Source organism: Falco biarmicus, chromosome 5 (genome assembly GCF_023638135.1).
Source record: "Falco biarmicus isolate bFalBia1 chromosome 5, bFalBia1.pri, whole genome shotgun sequence".
NCBI lineage: Eukaryota > Metazoa > Chordata > Aves > Falconiformes > Falconidae > Falco > Falco biarmicus.
In genome coordinates, this window is record NC_079292.1 from 90,824,543 (window position 1) to 90,844,992 (window position 20,450).

Consider the following 20,450-nt stretch of genomic DNA (forward strand, 5'->3'; position numbering starts at 1 on the left):
GAAAACCTGACACATCCCCGCAAATGACACTGAAACATGAGAAACAAATCACGCCGTTATTTGTAAGTATTATTTTCTATACGGGCTGCAAAAAAGTATTCTGAAGAGGTTTTTTATTAGACTTTAACAATAAGGATAACATCTCTAGCTGTCCATTAAACACACCTCCGGTGAGGGCAGGCACCTTACAGATGCCAAGAACTCCATTTTTAAAATTTCTTGAGAAGACAGAATTTTTTATTTTTATTGTAATATTGCCTGGGGTTCACAATCTAGCGCTGTGCCATCAGTTCCTCTGTTGTGCAAACACGCGTGACAGTATTTTGAAAGTGTCTGTCCCTAGAAGAGCACTGAGGAAGCCTCGCAGACAGAGAAAAACACAGAGGGAACAATTGCAAAGATTTATTTAGCGCATTCTGTGCTTGGCACTTAGAAACAGAGTTCCGTGCATAGGGCAAATCTTTATACACCTTTTTCTTCATACATATTTTACATACCATTTTTATTGCCCTCTTTTATATTCATAATATTGAATCCCCCACTAGGCATATAAATACATTTATCTACAACACCTCACAACAAATCTCAATAATATCTGTATTCTGTTACTTGGTATTTGCATTTTCACACAACTTAAATGCATAGCTTGCACCAAGCTACAATTGTTTTCTTATTTTTAAAGGATTTGAAGAAAAAAAAAAAAAAAAAAGACAAAAAAAAACAGAAAAGAAAGATGTCAAAAGGCAATGATCTCTTTGGTTACACAGAGACCACATAGCAGGCGGGAGGCTGGCGAGTACTCGACCTCAGGGATACTGAAATGCTAATGGTTTTCTATGGCAACTCTTGCATGCAGGGTGAGGGAGGCCGGCTGCGCTTCTGCAGAGCAGTGCTGTCCTTTCTCATCGCTCTTCCCTGTGAGCTCAGTCTGGACAGTTTCCTCCCGTTGGGTTGAGTGCTGTGGGAAACACATGCCCACAAAGGCTGTCACCCCTTTGGTTTGGGTGCGTCACTTCAGGTCACGCCACCAGGAGCTGAGCCCCCCTCTCCTCCATGCATCTTCCCGAAGATCAGTCCCTGCTTATGTCTGAGGCTCACTTGTGGGTTCAAACTCTTCTCCCTCTTCTCTCTCTCTCCCATCTCCACCTGGCTGGGAAGCTCAGCCCTCGCAAAGAAACCGCTGGCACGAAAATGCACAAACCTCTTTGGGAGGAGGCTCCAGCCCAGCAGTGCCGTTCCTGTGCTACGGTGGGAGAAGGACCCATGGGCCACCGCTGGCTTCAGAAACAGGCTGAGGTGCTCCAGCAACAAGGAACGGTCTGGGAAGGGGGAGGTCTTTAAAGCTACAGGCAGCGCAGCTTCAGAGGGCAAAGCCCCAGGAGGCTGCCTTTCTTCAGCACCCGGAGACGACAGCACAGGGGCACGGCTCCCTCCACACTGAGCGCTCACGCTAGCTGGGAGTTAATGCATAAATGGTCTATTCAGCTGCTTCTCGTTAAAGTCATGCCCTTCTCTCTGCAAATGTCCAGAAAGAGCAGACGCTCCATGCCAGGTCTGGAGACCCTGGGCTACAAGCAGCTGCGATGGCTGTCAGTTGAGGCTTCCCACAAGATTCTGTGGCACATATCTAGATGGCTCGTGTTCTTATTTATCATTACAATACTAGTTCCACTATAAGTTTGAAGGCAAAAAGGTACTGGGATGGGTTTACCCCTGGAAACGACGAAGGTCCAGCTGCCTTCGATGCCAAGGAGAGGCATGGCTTGTTAGACCATGTGCACAGACATCTGTGAGGAGGAGCCCTGAACCGCACCGTACTGTCTGTTGTCACAGGCGTTGGCCGTCTGCTGGTTGCTGGAAGGAGGGCTGATCATGTGCATCCCATGATCCATCCCTGTGGAAAGGTATTGCCTCTCTCCGAAGGCCCCGCTGGATGGTGAAGAGCAGAGTAAAGTGCTTTGGGAGGTGGTGAGTTTCTCCGGGCTTGCTGCCAGCCTGGGGGAAGCAGGGAAATTGTATCCATAGAGGTTGTAGGGATTGTGCAGGGAGAAGGCGTTGTAGGAGCTCTGCTGCATGTGGCCGCCACCGAACATGTGTGAAGAAGAGGAGGTGGAGGCAGGGTTGCCTGCTTGCATGACATACTGAAACTGGGAGCTGGGGAAGGATCCCAGCTGGCCGCTGTACGCTTCCATCTTGCTGTTGCTGGGCAGGGAGGAAGGAGTCGGCATTCCTGAGATCAAGGATGGAGTCCTCTGAGGCATGAAGGTTTCGGAGGGCTGCGAGGCAGAGGCGGTGCCGCTCTGCAGCCGGTTGTAGCCACCATCACTCAGCCCCGGGTAGCTCTGCAATGCGGCCATGTTGCTTCTGGCGCACGGGGGATAATCGGACAGGTTGAGGTTGCAAAGCTGACTCTCCCGGCAGCCAACGTTGAAAGTGTTGGGGGCCAGATGAAAGGCTGGAGGGGAGCAGGATGGAGAGAGAAGGTGAGAGGAAGCAGAGGGCGACGGGGTCCCCGTGCTGGAGGTGGTCGGGGAGGTGCCTGTGCTGCCTCCTGCAAAACAAAACAGATGGGAGGATGTTCAGCACCTGGGACCACATCTGCAATACGAGACAGTCTCATTAAAAAACAGCTTAATTTAATAAAGAAACAAGGGTGGTAAAATGGCCGCTGGAGAACTCAGCCTTTCTTGGCAAGGGCCCTCACTTTATTAATAGCATCCCTTGGTCTTTCCTGTTGCCTTTTTGTTATGACTTTGTATTTTTGATGGAGGTTTTCTTCCCTTTTAAAAGAGGAAATGGAATCAAGCCTGCCACGGAGCAACCCAAGGCAGTGGAAAAAGCTGTGAGGAAGCACCGCTCCACCAGTCAAGAGATCTGGCATTTCCAGGCAAGTTTATCTGGTCCTTTTTTGGGGAGGAAAAAAAAGTCTTTTCTCCTCTCTCCTGGTCTGCAGGAAGACCACCAGTCAATGAGCTGCACGGGCTCACCACAAACATGCTTTATCACCCGCTCCTTGTGGCAGGAGGTGGCTGAAAGCATGTTGGACTTCTGCACTGTGCAACAGTTTTTGGGATGGCTCATGGTGCAGCAATACTGATTTAAGCCAGAAGTAACGCTAAAATGAAGGGACACAGTTCCACAGGCTGGAGAAAGGGGATGTGGCAGGATTTTCAGTCATGTGCTTTGACTTTAAAAGAAATTCCGTATGTTGGATCACTTGGTGTTAACAAAATATTGGTACATATGCATGTACGTAGTCTCAATGTATTATGCAGTATCGATGCTATGAATGATAGACCTGATCATTTTGCGCAGCAGGGATGCTCACACGTTCTGACCTGGGAAAACAGTGCTGTGTAATACTACCAAGAACAGTAACAAACTGAAAGGAAGCAATACGAAGCAGCTGATGGCACAATTTTAAGCTTGAGAAGAGATTACTTATAGGCAAGATTCTGAGTTAGAGGAAGCTTCCTTGAGCAAACAGGAAAACCAGTTCTGTCCTCAAGGGACTGCAGCTTGCTGGTGTGAAACTTTTTTTTTTCCTCGTTTGAATGATTCTGTCTGCGTGAGATTCTATTTCTGCATTTGGGCAACTGAAGACTCTTTGAAAAGGAGCAAAGAGGTGTTGTGAATAAATTTGATGAAAGGATAAGTAGAACCAGAGGAGCAAGGAAGACAACCAATGAGGCAGCATTTTGGACAAGCTAGAAGATGACAGGTGAGAGGCAAAGGGACTGGAAAAGAGGATGTTAGAGTGGGGAGCTGAAATTTAACTCAGGCAGAGATTGCACACTGAGGATCAAAAGTAAGGGACAGCTTTCTCTTGTGTCACCTTACAGAAAAAAAAAACCAGCAGGATTTTGAGACCAGCCTAGGTCTGCTGCACAGTGGGGGAGAAACGGGATGCAGTGCTGCTTGGAAAAAAGAGAACAGGTGATGCTAATGGTCAAAAGATGCCCTGGAAAGACAGGTTCTGTGTCAGTATATGATTGATGGTGATAATGCAAGTGAGATTATATCTGACTCTTTCTAACACAGAATCTAGGATGAAACAGAATGGGGCATTAGAGTGAAAATGTAACTCTGAGACGGGGATTTTTTTTATTTAAAAACATTTTTTATATGAGAGCCAGGAAAAAAAAGAAGAAAAACAGCCCTGGGTAAGCGCAGCCTGGAGTGGCTGCCGTTGACCCAGTCAGTCTCAAGAAAATGCATGTTTCTGTGTTGCTGAGTCAAAGCAGTCGTTCCCATTACCAGCCATGGGGAGGAATGCTTGTTGCTAAGCCACTGACTCCTTCCATCGCAGTCAGAACCATAGAAAAGAAGCATTGTGTCAAATCTCCATTAAAATTAACAGGAAAATTTGAAGTTTCAAATGGCATCATGGTCTGTCTATATTCCCTTCTTGACAACACTCAAATGCTCAAGCTTGCTAGTGCATTTTATTTCCAGAGTTCAAAGACTTTTTGAGTGAATTTCTGATTTAGCATTTATTTTAAAAGGTACACACTTCCCTAGTTTATTTAAAGTCTCTGACAGCCACTCTCTGGCTGACTTTGCTGCAGTAGATTAAGATGGTACCTCCTCCAGCCTGCCTCCCTGCCCCTCTGTTCAGGCTGTCAATGCTGCAGCAGGCTCAGCAGAAGGGAACATCTGCCTCTACACAAGCAGTTTCATTGCCAAGTCCATTTTAGTTGAAATTGCTGATAGAAGTGAGACTGAACCGTGGTACGCAACTGCGGACACACGTTTCCCTGTTAGCCCTGCACTAGGGAGGGCAACCTCCGACAGCGAGGGCAGGCAGACAGCTGAGTTCATATATCATCACTTAGCTATCAAAGCCCAAAATACAGAGGTCACATAATCACAAAACAAATACAGCACGAAGTGAGATGTATTTAACCCACAGTAATCCCACACTTCATTTTTTACACCACATATTTCATGAACAAACTTCAGACAGTGACTTACTTGCTGACAGTGTCTGGAGAAGAAGTAAAAATACATATGTATGAGCATTTAATGATCTGTTTGAAATAAAATACGTAGAATAAATGATTAACTGCAATGTCTTCATTTCAGTCTTCCTTTACCCCATAGTTAACCTTTAAAAACTATGCAGGAGAAGAGCACATGCACCAGTTACCTTAAGCATTAGGCTTCAAACATCTGCTACGGAGTTATGGTCGAGCCACAGCTGTAACTGAGGCTTTGGCACCACAGTAAGGGTGAGTGGAGATCTCCATCAGCAATCGTCAGGGTTGCTTAATGGTCCCAGAACTGAGAACTGCACATTTCAGGTTACCCCTAAAGAGGGACTGAAGTGATTCTGCCCTGAATTATCCCTATTTCCAGGCCAACAGAGAAACCCTGAAGTGACAACACAGCCATTAGGAAACAATGTCAAAAAGATATATTTTTTTTCTTTTTCTCCGTAACTTTACAATGAGAAGGAGGTGAGAGATGTATCAATGGGAGCAAACGCCAGACCTGAAGACTCTCTTTCAAGAATGCTTTGGATGCCACCCAGCAGCACAGGACACACCACGCTCCTGCTGCAGCAGAGCACAAAGCAGAAGCCTGAAGTTCCTGATCACTTACAGAATAATCTTTGCACCTTTAAGCGGAATGGGAAACAGTACAAAGCAAGGCCCACCTCAGCTCATGCTCTGCAGAAGGCAAACAGCTCCACTCTGCTCTGAATGATATTTCTGATCCGCCTTTGCTGGCAGCACAAGCTACGGGCCAAACGCAACCTGGAGTTTTCTGAAGTTTTAACTTGGACTGCGGCTGTTACGAAGCCAGCCAAATACCCCCAGAGATGGCAGCAAGCCCAGCCAGAATATCCACAGCATACTACAGGCTCTGATACACAGATGTGTATGTCGTTTTAATGGAAGGCATGGATACAAACCAGTCTAGTTAAACTGATACACAAGGCTATGTTTAGGTCTGGTTTAAGTCAACTGAAACCACATTTAAACAAGAACAAAATGAATCCCTCAATAATTCTCTTCTGTTCCTTTTCTCTACCCACTGTTCCCCTTGGAAATAGCTGCCAACACCAACATCATTTACCAGTAATGTCACAGTATCTCTCACCTCCACACTTATCATGATTCCAAAGTGATTAACTGCTATTGAGTCCGGTCCCCAGAAGTTCATTTGTGGCCCTGCACACACCAGCCCCACATACATGCAGGTAGCAAGTCACATCTGTATAAAATACAAGGTTTGTAACACCAACGCCCCCTCCTTTGTATCTGAACTCCATGGCAGACGAAGGTGCCTGTCCCCACAGTGTCCTGCCGTTGCAGACCGGGTTTAGCCAAGCACCGGTGCTATCCTGGCAGAGGCCTGCTCTCTGTGGGCATACGAGTGATGGCTGAGTTGATCTTATCAAAGGGACGGGAGCATTTCCAAAGAGGGGGAGCGGAGTAGGATCTAGTGCAAGAAAGGTCAAAACTTGCAAACTGGACCGAGAAGTAAGAAATCATTGGTAAGGAGGGGAGGTGGGAAAAAGAAGAATGAAATAACAGTGGAAAACAGAGAAACCCTGGGGAGACAGTGGGACGTAAGGGCAAACCTTCTTCTTCATGCCAGCATTCCCTTCTGTGACACCATATAGAAATGCTGGTCGTGTGTCAGTGTCACATACCTGTGCGCAAAGAGTAGGGAAGAAAATACAGCTTCTTATCTGGGTACAAATAAGAACTGCCATTAAAATTTCATCTCAGGTAGCTTATGACCATTCTTTCCTTCCTGTCACCTGTGTCCTTCTAAGCCTCGGTAACAGCGCTGTCTCTCTCTGTGCTCCCAGTAGAACCCTGCTTTTGCTTTTTTACCTAGACTGAGCTTGTGGTAAGGACAGTTCAGCATAAACTGCAAGCCCAAGCATATCCAGTCCATGGGCATGATGGCCTTCAAACCAGGGGCTGGAGTATTCTTTAAGCATTCATCATGCCAGGGCGTCTGAAAGACAATGGAGACCTCTTCCACACAGGACAGGTCACTTCGAGAACTTCTAACACTGCGGTGTAGATGGAAAACACATCTGCCAGGAGCCAGAGTTAGCCAAGGGAGCTTTCTGGCAACAGGGGGATAGGGGGGAGAACATCAGGGCCAAGAGAGTCTGAAGCTATTGTGCATGGAAAATTTTCTGGGATCTCTCTTACAAATAACACCACACTAGTCAGTTGACCCACAACTCATGCCAACCTCCTTTATCTGAAAGGTGCACATAAATCACACTTTGGACTCCACCACAGTGTATTTCCCTTGTTAATGTTTCCAGGCACAGTTGCTACTGTCACCTGCAGTGCCTCTGTACAAACGGCTCAGCCCCTGAAGACCTTGCTTGGTGGAGAGGAGGGGAGAAAGCGCAAGCTGAAGCTGCAACCAGCACAAGATATGTAAATGAGTGCCATGTCCTGTGCAGCGACGGAGCCTCCTCAGACAGGCAAGAGCTTTAGAGCGGCCTGGACAACTTGATCACTGCCGTTACCCGACCACCAGTTACCAGCACGGCTGGGCTCCACCAGCGATAACCTGGTATTCACTGTCTCGTTAAGAACAGACGTGGCTGAGGGTGCTCAGAGCTCGTGCCTTGACTTTCTAACAAGGATGGAAACCACAAGGTGATCTGCCTTAAGATTTTATGTTTTGACATGTCAGCACAAAGGTATTCTTTGAGTGCAAATGCTTCTTAAACAGTTCAGCCCGCTTCCACCTAACAGCCTCCAGCCCAGAGGCTGGACTCAGCCCAGCAGGACAGTGACCCACAACCTCAGCCCAGCCACCTCCTTCCACCTGCAGATGTGAGCAGGACCTAGCCCAAAGGTTGGGAGTCACAGCCTCGCTGACCGACCGATTCTGACACATGCCCAACACATTGGCACCTCCACCGCGTGATAGGCACATGTCCAAGCACCCGAGGGTGCGCGAAAGAGGGGCTGTGGCCACTACTCATTCATCTGGCTCATGGCTCTCCTCCTGGCGCTTAACTTGAGTGAATAAGGCCTCCTGAGAGGCAGTTTATATTCTACATTCACTTGGGCACAGAGCCACACTAACGCAGCTCTCCAGCTTTCCAAATGGAGCTGGCGGGGAGCTGGCATGTGTCGGGCCAGCATGGAGCACAAGCAGAGGAGCCTGGCCATGCAGACAAACTCTAAGTCACTCCTGAAAGGTCTGATTTTTGTGAAGACTCTACAGAGCCCAAAAATAGGTAAAGGGACTTCCTAAAGCATGAGAGAGACCAACTCTTCCCAGTTTTTTGCGGTGTTCTACCCTTGGAAGCAACAGTAGATAAATGTGACAGCATGCACACAGGAAAACAAATTTGAACAAAAAGGTAAAATCTCATTCCCGTTCCATGCACTCGCACGTGTCTGCACTCTGAGTATGGCTTGTGAAACTTACTGCCTGCCTTCGAAGTTTACTGCAGCTTTGGTCACAGGAGAAAAATGAAGTACTGGCCCAAAGATGGAAATCTGAGACTGTAATGAAGGAAGGTCTGTGCAGATTGCCGGGTGATCTGGTTGACAGATTGAGCCCAGAGTGTCACTGTAACCATCTGATCCCATGTCCTTTAAGAGCCAGGCCTAGCACAAACCTGGATTCATTTCTTCAAGCAGCACATCCCTCAGCCCTTCTCGATGCTTATGTGCACCTCCAGGCATCTAGATGCCACAAAATCAAGTGTCACTCCTGCTCTTCCATACCATGGCAACTTTTGCCTTGCAAGTGTAACTTGCAGCCCAAGGTCTCTCTTCCCACTCCTAGCTTTCCAAAGCTCAAGCCCAAAACCTTCAGAATGACTGCAAGATTCTCCATCACATCCTTCTTGTGCCATTATTACCCTGAGTTCCCCCTTCACTGTCTTGAGAAACTAAACAGCTTTGATGCCTCCTCCTCGTCCCCTCACCAGGCAAGGGCAAGGCCACCTGGTCTGTGACGTGCCGGACTCTCTTTTCATTATTTCCCCACTTCTAGGAATGAAAACTTCCCCCTTTTAATGGGAATGAGAGCCACTTCTGTATTCATGCAGTGTAGATGTCTGTTTTCTCTGTAGAGCCCTTGGCCAATTATCAAATTATGAACCCGCTGGTAAAATCTTTAAAGGGCCCAAATGAGACCCAAAACCTACTGCATGCCAAGTCGCTGGGTTGGTAGGGGAAATATCAAAAGTGTGTTGTAGTCACTTGAGATACAGCTCACCAAGAGCAAAAATGATGGTTACAGCAATAGATTTAAGTGGGAAAGTATGTAATTATGGCACAGAAGTGAGGAATGAAAGGAAATTTTATTTAGGGTTAGTATAATATAATAGACCTTTTTTATAAGTTTGCCTGAAATGAGGAGAATAACTGGAATTAATGATAAATCTAGAACAACTCAGAATAACACATCACTTCCCTTTAGCTCTTCCAGACTTCTGCACCACAAACTAGGCAGACAGAAAGTTCAAGATAAAACTTGCCTCAATCATCCTCCAAGATAAAATATTTTCAAGCTCTAATGATAAAACACATCCCTTTTTTTTCTAATGTGAACAAAAAGTACAATTCATGACGTCTCGTTTCCACTCCCATCTGTATCCAGAGCACCAAAAGAGCTTTCCCAAAAGTAAGAGACAACATCCCCTTCCCAGCCTGTCTAATACGACGGTTTCTGCTCCCCATACAGACAGGTGGCATCTTGGGCAGCTCGGCGCTGGCTCAGGAGAAGGCCTGATGGACGTTATTTCTGCGTCGTGCACAGACAGTTGTAACACGGCGTGTGCAGCTCTTCCATGAGCTGTGCCTCAGCTCCTACAGAAACAGCTCCTGTTTCCCTTCTTCGAGTACCAACAGATCAAATCAACTCAGGCTTGAAGGATGACAAGCACCCACCTTAGTGGAGAAAATAGCTCAGGAGTGATAATTATGCACTGCCACTCACATTTACAACCAGCAGCTGGGCAAAGACATCACAAAGGGGTCAAAAACTACCCCAGGAGATGACACTGAATGAAAACAGGAGGCAGAAAAGGGCCCCCTGTGACACAAATCCCTCAGAAATTCACAGCAGAAGCTGGTGCAACCTTGCAGCTGAGATCAACTGAAATCATGGCGATTTCTTTGGTGGTAACAGAAGCAAACTGAATTGCAAACCCCTCTTGCCACTCTTGATGGAGTCTGTTGTGGGCCAGCACAGGCCGTGGAAGCCCCAGCACGTTAAACAATAAAAAAAACCCAAAACCAACCATCAAACCCCAGAGGCACTGTGGTTCAAAATTTCTGAACTGAGGAGAAATGTCACAGTATGGCGGCAAGCTCAAAGCACATGCCACTTTCTACTGGTAACAGAATAATGTGCCGCTCAGAGGAAATTGTGCAAATCTTCAAAGTGTCATTGCCCCCCTCCATTCATCCACACGAAATCTGATCAGCACCCGTGAGATAACAGAGATTTACACTTCAGTAATTAGACATCGGGGTAAACACCTCCCTGGAGTAACAGAGTGCTTCGGGCTCCTTTCAGGTCACCAGCCAGTGGCACAGAGTTTGACTCCCAGCCCTTCATGTCACATCTGGGAGGATATCTTAGCTTTTAACTGTGAAAGATGAGACCTTGAAGAACCAGAAACGCCCCTTCCCTAAAGAAAAGCTGTCTGCAGCTCAACCAAGAAGAAGCTGGAACAGTTTGTTCCCTGTTGCTTCGTTTAAATGAGGCAATCCATGAGCCATCTGAAGTATGCAGCAGAAACCAGCGCTTGATCCCAATAACTCTGGCAACAACTGCTCTGTTTCCAATCTCATCTTCAAGGTCAAAAGTATCAAGAAGATAATTGAGACCAAACCCAGATATCTGACCTCTGCCAATAGCCTGGACCGTTCACAATTGATTTCGAAAGGGAAGCCGCATCCAGATTATCCTGGTGGCATTGCTGGGAGAACCGATGGCTGCCGTCAGGAGGCAAGTGGCCAAGCAGATGTATTTGTAGGTTGTTCAGCCTCCTCTGACATCTTGGGGGATGATATTTCAGGGATCTGGGATCTCAGATAAAGTTGAAAGGATCTGAACAGTTATTTCCTTCTTTCTGCCTCAAGGCGCCTGTGCTGCCTTCAGACAAAGCTCTGGAGGGCTCAGTCTTCCCTCCGCTTGACACCGATACACGTTTGTGCGCTCGCGATACTGATTTCAGATGGGTGCAAGCAGGGCAGCTGTCTGAGCACACACCCACCACCACCCCCCATGCGGAGAAGAGTATTATACCAAAGAAGAAATGAGTAACATGCGGCACAGACAAACTTTGGTAAGACAGAGTGATGCCTGCCTGAAAAGGGTAACGTTCACAGACAGGGAAGCTGGAAAAGCAGCAAGACCTCAGCGTATCAGTCCCCCAGCTGCTGCTATATCATGCAGCCTTAGGGTCTGTCTGGATGCATCATGACTATAAGAAGACATCATTCCTTTCCTGCAGTAAATGAGAAGATTGAACCTCTTCCACACAGAGGAAGGGAGCCTTTTGTGCATATCCTTGTTGACACAAGACTGCAGGGTTCCAGTGTTTCTCTCCGAGGGAGAGAGAGGGAGTCTTGAACAGACTGAGTCAAAATTCGATCACCAGTTTGTACACGCATGCTGCTCTAGAGATAGCAGGATACCTGCTGCTACCAGAGATACCAACAGCTGTCTTACTGGTGAGGAGCACACCCCTCTTTGCCTCCAGTACCTTTTTTGGACAAATTTCAAGCTCTTGATGCTAATCTCAACAACCATTAATGACAATTTTGCAGACTCTCTAGCAGGTGGCCTCTCTACCTCAGGGCTCCAGCCCAAGATCAATGCAGATGCTCAAGCTGATGGAGGATGGGTTGAATCTACTGAAAACAATTGGTGGAGTCCTCAGCAAAGGCACTTATTCGAGCAAAGAAACCCCATGTGAAAGAAAAGCTGCCTTGAGAACTCACCAGCCATAGCGAAGTCGTTTGACTCTCCCAGATCTGGTACGCCAGTATCAAAACAGTAATTTAATGGTGAAGTAAAATTTTATGTGCTGCAAACCTGCTGATTTACCACATCGTGTGACTCTCATACTGGTACTGAAATTCTGCTTAGGAGGCAATTCTTTTTACCAGGTGCCAGCATACCTTTGATTTTAGTTCTTGCATAACTCATCAGCTTTTGTAGGACGGATCAGATACTGATCGCTATCCCAGTATTGTTACAGTGCCTTTCTAATCTCTATGTCCTGGCAAAACTTACAGTCACTGATAGCAATCTGCTCATCACAATATCCTGTGGGAAACTGTATATCACATAGGAGCCAGCAATGGCTCTTTTTTACTCTTGGAAAGCAACACAATCCAGAGTTACTGGAACTCTTATTTTCTTTCCCCCCCTCTCTTCTTTATTTTTTTATGTTCCCTGTTAAATCAAGAAACTGAGCCACATATTTTTAATAATGAGAATCTGGATGAGGTTCAATCTAAATTTTGAAAATATATTCCAATTAAAGACTTTAATAGATTCTTGGCTTTCCCCACATCTCATTACCATGTGCATTCAATAATCCCAAGCCCCCTTTTTCCCTAGTAGTAAGTAGACTGCAGAGCGGGTGACATCATTCTCCAGAAGGTCAGCCTCCCCTGGACTGCCGTTTTCTGATCATTTCTTGCAAAGGTTTTTTTCAGGGGGGACTTTTTTTTCCAAATTGGCTGCAAATCTGCTGTGATTGTGTCAAACATGGTACTTGCCCTTGTAAAGCTGCAATGACTTTTGGACCACCTGCTGCAAAAGAGAGGTTTTGTTCTCAGGCCAGAGGATTTCACTGACAGAAACAGCATGTCCTTCTTCTTGGTAGGACAATATGATGACCACTCAGGTCACACACCTGCAGAGACTTACTGACATGCTTTACTTCAACAGCAACACCTGCAAATAAAGCTGGCGCTGAAGCCAGCCACAGCAGGCATCTGTGTGACTGGCTGTAATATCAGGCTCTCCAGTCTGTGTGGCAGCTGAAGCCCATCATTGCATAGATTAGAAAGTTATTTAATCCCTGTATGAAACAGCTGCATCCAGCACACCAAGTATCAATTCGGTGTGTCACTGCGGCCCTTGTTCAACATACAGCTTGAGCCAAACAAATGAGCAAAGCACTAGGATGTATGTTGAATGGCAGAAAGGATAATGTGGAAAAAATTATAATACCTTTAGATAATTGTATCATGTGGATGCATCTGGAATACTCTGTGCAGACTTGTTTTTAAAGAAACGATTAAGGACCTGGAAAAGTTCCCACTTGAAGAGAAATGAAATGGCTGGTGCTATTCGCTGTGAGAAGCACAGAAGGGGGACATAAAAACCTGTAAACAATTAAATGTATGAAGGAAGAAGGTGGATGAGTGGGAACTTCTGTTTTCTTTACCTTTAAAGATCCCACGAAAAGTGATGAGAATTCAGTTAGAGTAGAAAAATCAGAGCCACTTGAATGAAGCTTGAACTGACTCAGTTGGGTCAGGAAAACACTGAAATTGCAGTCGCAAGAGTCTGTTGAGGATGGCTGAGACAAAGCTATAACGTACTCTTCTCTCTGCAAGATTCGGTACGAGATTCAGTACTCAATCTTTTTTATTAACTATGCAAACTGAGTTTTCATTCTCAGGCATCTTCTTCATTCAACAAATCATTCTACATTTTTTCCCTGAATCTTCTTCAATCTCTTTCTGCCCTTTAAAAATACTTACAGTAGAAGGCCATATTGCAATGTCAGTTTACAGCTAGGAAATTGCCTCCCCGCTGCTTACTGATATTTTTTTTCTACACCAAGGATTGCGTATCACAGTTTTACATACACTGCCTCTTGCCCATGCAATGGCTTATCCACTGAGACCTCCAAATTCTCACCGTGCCAACAATTTCCAGTACACTTGGTGGGTATGTACGTCCTATGCTTTGTTTCTAGACACACAATATCATATCTGGCTGAGCGAAAAGCCACGCTTTGTTTGAATGCATGCAGGTCACCAAGCAAACTCTATCGCCCTTCATACCTTTGTCCCCATCATTACTGACCACTTTTATGAGATTTGTACCTTTTAATAACTGCACTGTTTCATTTAGTTCTGGACAAGTTAGTGCTGGAACCAGCCCCTGCAGAGCAACAGTGGGACTGTCCTCACTGGATGCTGGATTTACGGTTATCGTGTCAGCTTTGCCATCGGTCAGCTACTCATTTCTTAATACACGCTAATGCTAACTTTTCCAAGCTGATACATGTGGCGATAAGTTAAATGCTCTCCAAAAATCCATCACACCTATACAGTTATTTCTATCAGTCAAATCTCTAACCTAACCAAATAATTCAGATGGATTTGTTTAACAAAACTGTTTTGGAAAAGGCAGATAACATTTTCATTTCATGAAAAAATTACCAAATGACAAACCAAAAGCTAAGAATCCATAGCAATCTGTAGCACAGAAAAACCTAGCTGGAAAGCAGCAAAGGCACCGTATTAATACTGCTGGAGTCCCAAGCTTCTGCCCCAGAAAGCATCATTTTTCCTACAAGGAAAGTGTGGGGGGGGGACTAATCTCTTGAAAATCAAGGCTAAATTCCACAGTTCCTACAAGGGATCTGATCCAGCACTTTGCTAGACTTCATATAACTGGATCCTACTGCTTTTTTCCTCTCCACCCAGACAGCGTCTTATTTCAGTACTGTTATGTACTCTCTCCCTCCTCACCAGGCTGAACAACCATAACTCGTTCCTCATCGATGATGTTTCTTCCTAGGCACGTGGCCTCTTTTGTTGCTCTCATCTTGTCTCTCTGCAGTAAGCATGCGCTCCTTTTCAGCTGCAGAGGACACATCTAGTCCCCAAAGTCTCTCATAGCCCCAGTGCAGTTTCCCAACCAACAACTCAAGGGATAAAATAGAGGCGTGCACTTCCTCAGATGTTTATTCTGAAATGGCATATACTCACCCAGCTTTGGAGACAACAGCACAATCTAGAATTAAAGCATCTGATTATTAAAACAATACCCTGAAAACTTCTAATTCATAAATATGCAAGGGCATATTCACGCACATATTGACGCATATTCATTCAGAGCCCTGAACTTCAGGCGGGAGAGAGAAATAGAGCCCCAGGCAAAGCACTTCCATGATGAGACTGGCCACGGCTCAGCACTGAAGTGCAATAGCTTACACTGCGGCCAGCTGTTCAACACCAGGGATCCACTCACCTGCCACACAGCTCATGTGCCTGAACGTAAGGAGCTGAAGAGGCATGGGCACTGCACATCCTGGTCGTCTTATGTTTGGAGGGAAGAATCACATGTGGCTTAAAGCCACCTCAGCATTTCTTGCTCTTTCTGCCAGCAATTCCAAGGCCTCCAGACCAACATATTTGTGCTGGCCCCTGGGGACTGTCCCAGCAGCCAGAAATTAAAATTGTGCTGTGTTTGTACCTTGGCTTTGCACCTATTGCTGAGACCAGGGGTCAGCTCATTGCAGCAGCCACTGGAGAGGTAAGCACTGTGATGGAGGGAATATTTCTGATTCCTTATCTTGAGATCGCTTCGCATGGCTAAATGCAGAGTTCAAGAGCACTGTTTTGTAGTGAGTTGTTAAGTTTTGACACCAACCTGCGGACACAGCTTTAGCTAAGGGCTGCCCTAAGCCCTAGTGGTCTCTGGTGCAATGTCGGTGGTCTGCACAGAGCCAGCTGGTCACAGGGTACTGGCTTGCTTCCTGGTTTTTCAGCTGCCAAACTATATTAAAACAAGCTAAAAATACATTAAATATTTTCCTTTCCTAATATTACCTTACCACGTAAGCAATAGCTGGACTTGCCACTAGGATGTTATCTGATAACCAGTGGGAGGGACGGGAAGGCGTGTGAGGAGGGAGGCTGCCTCAGCGACTGTGACCAGGAGGAAAGGCTGTTATGTTTCTATTTGGGTGGGTGATGAAAACATTTCTGAATCCCTGCTTTAACCCATCTCTGACCGCACAGCCCACCAGAAGTGCTCCTTGGCACGAGCCCCTGATCTTGTGCAAAACCTCCCCCCCCCAAGAAGCGTGCACGGGGAGCCTAAGGCAGCCCACAGAACTGTGCCCTGTCCGCCGCTGGTGCTGTGCCATCAGAAAAACAGTGTAGCAGGTGACCTGGGCTCTGGGGCGTTGCACGGGGAACTGACGTGGGCGACAGCCAGCCAGAAGAGATTCCTGCACTGTATCCCCTTCTGGTTCAGCCTTGGCAACCAGTGCTGCTCTGCTCCCTCTGGAGGAGACCACACAATCCCCAGGTGGGTTCAGGGGTAGAGGGAAGTGATGTCAAGCTCAAGGGTGGGAGGCTGGACAATCTGCTACACAGGGCATGCAACTGGTTTTGATTGTTTAACCTCATAGGTGTCACATTTGCACACGGGTTTGGATTGTTTCATTTCTTGCATGTATATTGGAATTAAAGAAAGTACCAAGTTTCCCTGATACCTCTATTTCCAGTGATTACTGATTTTAACTAGAAATAGCTGCAACGAAGTGAATGAGGAAGTCCTATCCCTGAAAAAAAATAGTAACACAGCCTGAAACTGGAGATGAAAGCCCTACTTAACAAATGAGAGATGTAAAGGGCAGAAGCTATGAAAAGACACAGCATGAACAAGCGGAAAACACTTGGCCTACCCAGTGATTCCTGCCAGGCTCATACTAACAGAAAGTCTCTGCAGCAAGGCCACCAGGTTTTGAACAAGAGGCAGCATGATCCTGGGGGGAGGCACGTTTCTGGTCTCCTAAAGCTTCCAGAGGACATACACCCCTTCCCCTTGTGTTTTCACACAAATGGCAAACATTAACTGTACGTGGAGAATGTGTGTGACATGTTGGAGTGTTTTCTCGGTCTCTTGGTGCTCTCTTCACACTTAACTCATGTCATGTACTCAGGCTGGTTTGCCTAACCCTGCGCTCCATTCTGCTGTACCTTCCACCTCCCAGGATTCTAGTCCTGGCACTGGGGGCACCAGGGAGATGGAGCAGCTCTACTGCACATCCTAAGGCATAGTCCTTCCCTCCATCCCTCCTCTCTGCTCTGTGTCCCTGCACAACAGCGAAGAGCTCAACAAGGAGCATGACATCCCCATCCCAGATGCTGGATGCAGAGCAGAGCACGTTGCTGCTCTTACACCCTCTTCTGCTCTTTTTACCGCTCTCTGCGTGCCCTTCGTATGCTCACCTTGCTGCTTCTGCATAGTAGTGAAGTCTTCAAAGGTGAGAGTGCGCACGGGGGGCCTCCAGAAGGCATAGGTCTCCATAATGGCCTCCAGCCCCGTCCTGTGCAATGAAAATAAAACAAGGAGAGAAGAATGTCAGTCAGCTGGCAAGGGTATCAGCGCCGGGGGAAGAGGGCTCCGACCCTGCTTGACAGGCTGCCAGCAGCCACCAAAAGGTCACCTTGACATCTGTGAATTCCTCAAGCAAGCCTTCCCGCACAGGTGCTGGCTACCAGAGTAAAATGAAATTTCCCCAGCCCAGTATCTCAAAAGCTCCTCACGGTCTCCCAGTGCCCTTTTCTTTTTTAACAAGGATCCCCAGCTTTCTGCCTGCTTTGCAGGGGACACATGACGTCAGCTTGTCAAGGCGTGCTCTATGTTGGAGCGGGATTCCATGCTTTGTAGATACAAGCTGCCATGCAAACAAGGGAGGTCTGGGATTCAGCCTACAGAATCAGAGAGATTTTGTGAATTGCCTTTCCCTGCCACTTCCTAGTTCTGGACACTGTTCTGAAGTGCTACGGGAAGCCATCAAAAAGGAGTCTCCTTGGGTTTGGACTTCTACTAGAAATGCATAAGAGACTTTTTAAAGATCAGTGGCATCTCTGCTTTGGGTCCCTAACTCCCCGCAAAGACAGTACCAAAGAGAAAAACGCCAAAATCAAGTGACAGCTTTTCCTCTTGAAGAGCTGAGGTATCAGATTTGCTCTTATTTTCATGACAGAACACTAGGTCTGCTGAAAGTCTCTAACTCCACAGGCTCAGTAAGGACGTAGGTGCATTACCAGGAAAAGACTCCCACATTCTTTACGAGACAACCCCCCGGAGTTTCACCCCAGGAAAGGCTGACCCTGGTGGAAGCTGCAAACTGCTCTGTTCCTCATTCCTCGCCTTCTCCTGCCTCTTTTCCAGAAGTGAGTTGTAGCCCTCACACTGACTGGACACAACTAGAGATGCTTCGTCAAATGCAAGAACATATCCCCTTTCAATGCAAAAGGCTCTAACATCCCCAGAGCCTCTCATCAGATGTTGAGTTGATACTGGAGCTGCCTTTTGCTTCTGAAAATGTCTTTCTGCACGTGCCTCCACTCACTCAGTTAACTTTCCAAAGTCTCCCCGGAAGCTCAGATGCTTTAAATACATTGGAGTTGGCAAACCAAACTCTGTATTTTAAGAGGAGGTTTAGAAGAGAGGTTGTTGCATGGTGTTTATTAGCTGCTAAGCTGTTAGAAGTAGAAACAGAAGACATCTCTGCATAGCAGTCTCACACTAGCGCTGAGCACATTACAACAAAACTATTTGGTTAATACAGTGGCCCCTGCCAGCTCATGGAGCTCAGAGACAACAAGGCTGCGCAGAACGTGAACCCATCTGCTGAGCTGGGCTCTGCGTGCAAAAGCAGCTCTTTGACTACCAGTACCACCCCCAGGATTTCCCCTGCTCCCCGTGTGAGAAAGCCACACATGTTCTGACTCCGTCTGCTTCTCGACTCACACAGCTGGGAAGAGACCGGTACCTTTCTGCAGCCTCAAGAAATGATCCTCAGCCCAAATGCTGAGGCAGGACTTGCTGGTACCATATATCCAGGGGGCATAAAATGCCCTCAGCAAGTTGCAATGCAACAAGACCTGCTGTTGAAAGAACCTCCCTTGACAATTAAAAACAAGTAATACATCCAGAAATGCAGACTGAAAGTTCCAGCTGTGCTCATCCAGCTGCTCCGCGTCTGCCTCGCGGATCGTGCAGGGAGGCCAGTTCACCAAACTGGTGTTCACACGGTCTGGCTCAGGCACGAGATCCCCGTGCACATAACCCCACCTTGCACCAGTGTCTGACTTCTAGCTTTGCTCTCGTGACTCCCTTCCAGAAAAATCCAACCCCCAACAGGATGTGGCTCAGGGAATCAGTAAAGGCAGGTTACGGCTGTTGCCCTGCCTCTGCACGGAGCTGCATCATCTCAGCTCGGCCTGACTCACAGTTTGACGTTTCTAGCTCTCTGTTTACCACTTTCCCCAGTACCAATACAGTTCTTGCAAGTACTGTGTAATTTGTACTTCTAAAAGAAAAGGAAAAGAGAGAATAATGAAAAGATAATAAATCAAATAAATGAAAATAATAAAAAGAAGAAATAAAAGACTAAATCAGGAATCATATACTGCTTTCAAGGGTTGGACTCCGCTGTGCCTGTGAGCTAACGGAGGGTAAATGGCAACACTGAGTGCACCAGAGCAGCTTGGGAAGCTGCTCAATTCCTGCCCTGTAGGGCATCCAGAAAAAGGAGGGATGCAGGCAGGGACCCCCCTCCTCCTGCTCCAGGGGAGCAGGTCTAGAGCAGCCCCTCTGCAGTGGACCTGGCTCCTGTCACCCTCCCCTTCCCAGGCTGCAAGTGCCAGCAGCAACACCATGGCCTCCCCGGATTCACAGGCTGCCCTGTGATGCTGAGGGCAGCGCTGCAGCCACAGGTACCTGAAGAACAGATGCCACACTCCACAGCTGGCTTCAAGCCACCACTTTCCTCTTCCTGCCCCAAAGGAGAGTCCTTTACTCCCCCAGAGGTGTGCACATGTTGGATGTGCATTATAAACCACCCTTTTTAAGTATGCGGGTGACTGAGCTCAAATGTCCAGTTCTATGCACAAATTCAGGTCCCTATATCCTAGATCATCCTTTTTTCCTGCTAATTTGTTGGGTTTGGGTGTTGGGTTTTTTTGTGCAGAACAAATGTTGTGGGTGCTTCTGAAATAGCATCTAAGCAGAACACACCCTTACTGAACTTTAACCTTTTTCTATGCATCAGACAAGATCCATGAGACAGCAACCTCATCTGCTAACCTGCTAGGCACATACCACCCCGGTATGGAGTCTTGCAGAAAAAGAACATGCAGCCATGTCAAAACCAGCTTCGGTGAGAAGGCACACCACTTCCGCGTGACTCATTTTACAACTCTATCCCCAGTCTTTCAATATTTTTTTTTTTCCGTCTGTATTCCTGTTTTTTAAAGCAAATGTTGATATGAGGAGGTGGGAATCAAGAATCTCCATCGCTGTCTTACAACCCTCCCTCCCGTAGGAGTTCGTGCCGTTGGTGTGATACCAAGATAATCCCAGCCCCACCACAGACCTCCACTGCGGGACAGAACGGTAGCACTCCCCTAGTAACAGAAACCCTGGAGTGCTATTCT

The 20,450-nt window shown here is 46.9% G+C and overlaps 1 protein-coding gene across 1 annotated transcript in view; it reads right to left on the reverse strand.

The window, feature by feature from the left end:
* Positions 1-282: 282 nt before the first annotated feature.
* The window catches only part of TBX15 (T-box transcription factor 15), a 98,250-nt gene continuing 78,082 nt past the window's right edge, over positions 283-20,450 (reverse strand). Inside the window, exons 7-8 of the mRNA XM_056341926.1 lie at positions 17,232-17,329; positions 283-2,551 (exon numbers count right to left, since the gene is read on the reverse strand). Of these exons, the coding sequence (XP_056197901.1) occupies positions 1,767-2,551; positions 17,232-17,329 (883 nt within the window). The 3' untranslated portion in view covers positions 283-1,766. The remainder of the gene's footprint in view (positions 2,552-17,231; positions 17,330-20,450) is intronic.